Here is a 2,836-nt window from a genome sequence, read left to right on the forward strand (position 1 = left end):
CCTTTGCAACAGAGAGGCGAGCTGCTCGCTTCTCCCGAGTTCTGATAGATGGCAGTAGCAGCATCAATATCCTCTACGACGACACTATGGAGAAGTTGTGCATCAAAGAGAAGCAGCTCCAGCCCAGTTGGACTGTCTTCCACGGTATTGTGACTGGCCTTTCCTGCTCACCAATCGGCAAGATCAAGATAGATGTCCTCTTCGGAGACAAAGATCACTTCCGCCGCGAAGCAATTTGGTTTGAGGTAGTTGACCTGGAGAGACCTTATCATGCACTGCTTGGCCGACCTGCTCTGGCCAAGTTCATGGATGTACCGCACTACGCCTGCCTCAAGATGAAGATGCCGGGAACCAAGGACATTATCACCATGTCTGGAGATTACAAGAAGTCGGCCGCCTGTGCTGCTGCCAGCAGCCGGCTGTCCGAGTCCCTTGTGATTGCAGCCGAGAGGAAGCTCCTTGACCGGGTGGTGGCCATGGCCAGCAAGCAGCCAGACCTGTCACCAGACCCCCAGGAATCGGAACCTCAGGGCCCCTTCCAGCCGGCCAAAGAGACCAAGAAGATTCCCTTGGACCCGAATCACCCAGATAGGCACGCTATCGTGGGTGCCAACCTCGATAGCAAATAGGAAAGCGAGCTCGTCGATTTCCTCTGTGAGAATCGGGACATCTTCGCATGCTCTCCCAAAGACATGCCGGGTGTTCTGACGGATTTCGCCGAGCACAAGCTACATGTCCGAGCAGATGCCAAACCAGTCAAACAACCCCTCTGCCGCCTGTCAGAGGAGAAGAGAAGAATTGCTGGTGAAGGGATAGCCCGGCTTCTGACAGCCGGCTTAATTATGGAACTGTTCTTTCCAGAGTGGCTTACCAACCCAGTCTTTGTACTGAAGAAGAACAACAAATGGCGCATGTGTATTGATTATACCAGCCACAACAAAGCCTACCCCAAGGATCTATTTGCTTTGCCTCGGATTGACCAAGTGATAGACTCCGCAGCCGGATTTGAGCTGTTGAGTTTTTTCGATGCCTACTCAGGTTCTCACAAGATCAAGTTGGACCCGACAGACCGCCTGAAGACTGCCTTCATCACACCATTCAGGGCCTTCTGCTACGTGACCATGACATTCGGCTTGAGAAATGCCGGCTCCAAGTTTAAGCGTTGCATGCAAAAGTGCCTCCTCAAACAACTCGGCAGAAATGCCCACGTCTATGTAGACGATATTGTGATGAAGACGGAGAAGCGCGGTACCCTCTTGGAAGATCTCAAGGAAACTTTTGAAAATCTTTGTCGGTTTCAGATCAAGCTCAACCCAAAAACATGTGTCTTTGGAGTAGCAGTCGGCCAACTCCTTGGCTTCCTGGTCTCAGAGCGCGGCATTGAGTGCAACCCTGTCAAGATCAAGGCCATCGAGAGGATGGAAAGGCCCACCTGACTGCGAGACGTCCAGAAGTTTACCGGCTAGTTGGCATCCATCAGCCGGTTCATTAGTCGGTTGGGTGAGAAGGCTCTTCCACTGTACCAGCTCATGAAGAAGACCACTCACTTTGAGTGGAACGACAAGGCGGACGAAGCTTTTCTCCAACTCAAGAAGATGTTCACCACACCGCCTGTTCTGGCTGCTCCGGCTGCTATGGAGCCCATGCTCCTCTATATCGCCGCCACCAGCCGGGTGGTCAACACATTCGTGGGGGTAGAACGCGAAGAAGACGGCAAAGCAATGCCAGTCCAGAGGCCTGTGTATTACTTAAGCGAGGTGATGTCAGCCTCCAAGCAGAACTACCCCCATTACCAGAAGATGTGCTACGGTGTGCACTTTGCCGCCAAGAAGCTCAAGCCATACTTTCAAGAGCACCCCATCACGGTCGTCTGCACCGCTCCACTTGCCGAGATCATTGGAAGCCGAGATGCATCGGGTCGAGTGGCCAAGTGGGCCATCGAGTTGCCCCCCTACACAATCTTCTACCAGCCTCGCACCGCCATCAAGTCCCAAGCACTGGCTGACTTCCTCGTCAACTAGGCCGAGACCCAGTACCTGCCGCCAGCACCCGACTCCACCCATTGGCGGATGCACTTTGATGGCTCGAAGATGTGCACCGGTTTGGGAACCGGCATCGTCCTTACCTCTCCCAAAGGTGACAGGCTCAGATATGCATTGCAAATTCACTTCGCCGCCTCCAACAACGTGGCCGAGTATGAGGCGCTCGTACACAGGCTCCGGCTGGCCAAAGAGCTCAGGATACGCCGGATCCTGTGCTACGGCGACTCGGACTTGGTGGTCCAACAGTCATCTAGCAACTGGGACGTCAAGGATGCAAATATGGCAAGCTACCGCTTCCTCGTCCAGTAGCTCAGTGGATATTTTGAGGGGTGCGAGTTCCTTCACATGCCACAGAACAACAACGAGCAAGCTGAAGCCCTGGCACGAATCGGCTCCACCCGTCAAGTGATACCAGCCGACATTTCCCTCCAGTGCCTCCGCAAGCCGTCAATCAAGCCTTCACCGAAATCAGAGTCTATCTTCGTGTCGGCTGCTCCCGGAACAGTCGGATCCGACTCGGGGGCTGCAGCAGTCCGCCCGGGGACTTCGGCAGGCGGCTCGGGGACTGCAGCAGTCGCACCCGGCCCGGGGACTACAAAACTCGGCCCGGGGGCTGTGGCAGTCGGCCCGGGGACTTCAACAACGCAGCAAGCGGCGGCCGACTCCACCAAGCCGCCTCCCAACCCAACTGCCCTAGTTGTAGTGGCCGTACTGACAGTGGAATAAGTCGCAGCACCATCATGGGCGCAGCCCATCCTCAATTTCCTGGTGAACAGAGAGCTGCCGGCGGAAGA

The 2,836-nt window shown here is 55.1% G+C and overlaps 1 protein-coding gene across 1 annotated transcript; it reads left to right on the forward strand.

Moving 5' to 3' along the window:
* The first annotated feature begins 305 nt into the window (after nt 1–305).
* Nucleotides 306–629, forward strand: LOC141022762 (uncharacterized). Its single transcript, XM_073499017.1, has one exon. The coding sequence runs from the start codon at nt 306–308 to the stop codon at nt 627–629; it is 324 nt and encodes a 107-aa protein (XP_073355118.1).
* Nucleotides 630–2,836: the final 2,207 nt, after the last annotated feature.

This window comes from Aegilops tauschii, chromosome 5, assembly GCF_002575655.3.
Source record: "Aegilops tauschii subsp. strangulata cultivar AL8/78 chromosome 5, Aet v6.0, whole genome shotgun sequence".
Taxonomy (NCBI): domain Eukaryota; kingdom Viridiplantae; phylum Streptophyta; class Magnoliopsida; order Poales; family Poaceae; genus Aegilops; species Aegilops tauschii.

Coding starts and splice junctions, on each gene's coding strand:
- LOC141022762 (XM_073499017.1), top strand. CDS start 306: ATGGATGTACCGCACTACGCCTGCCTCAAGATGAAGATGCCGGGAACC.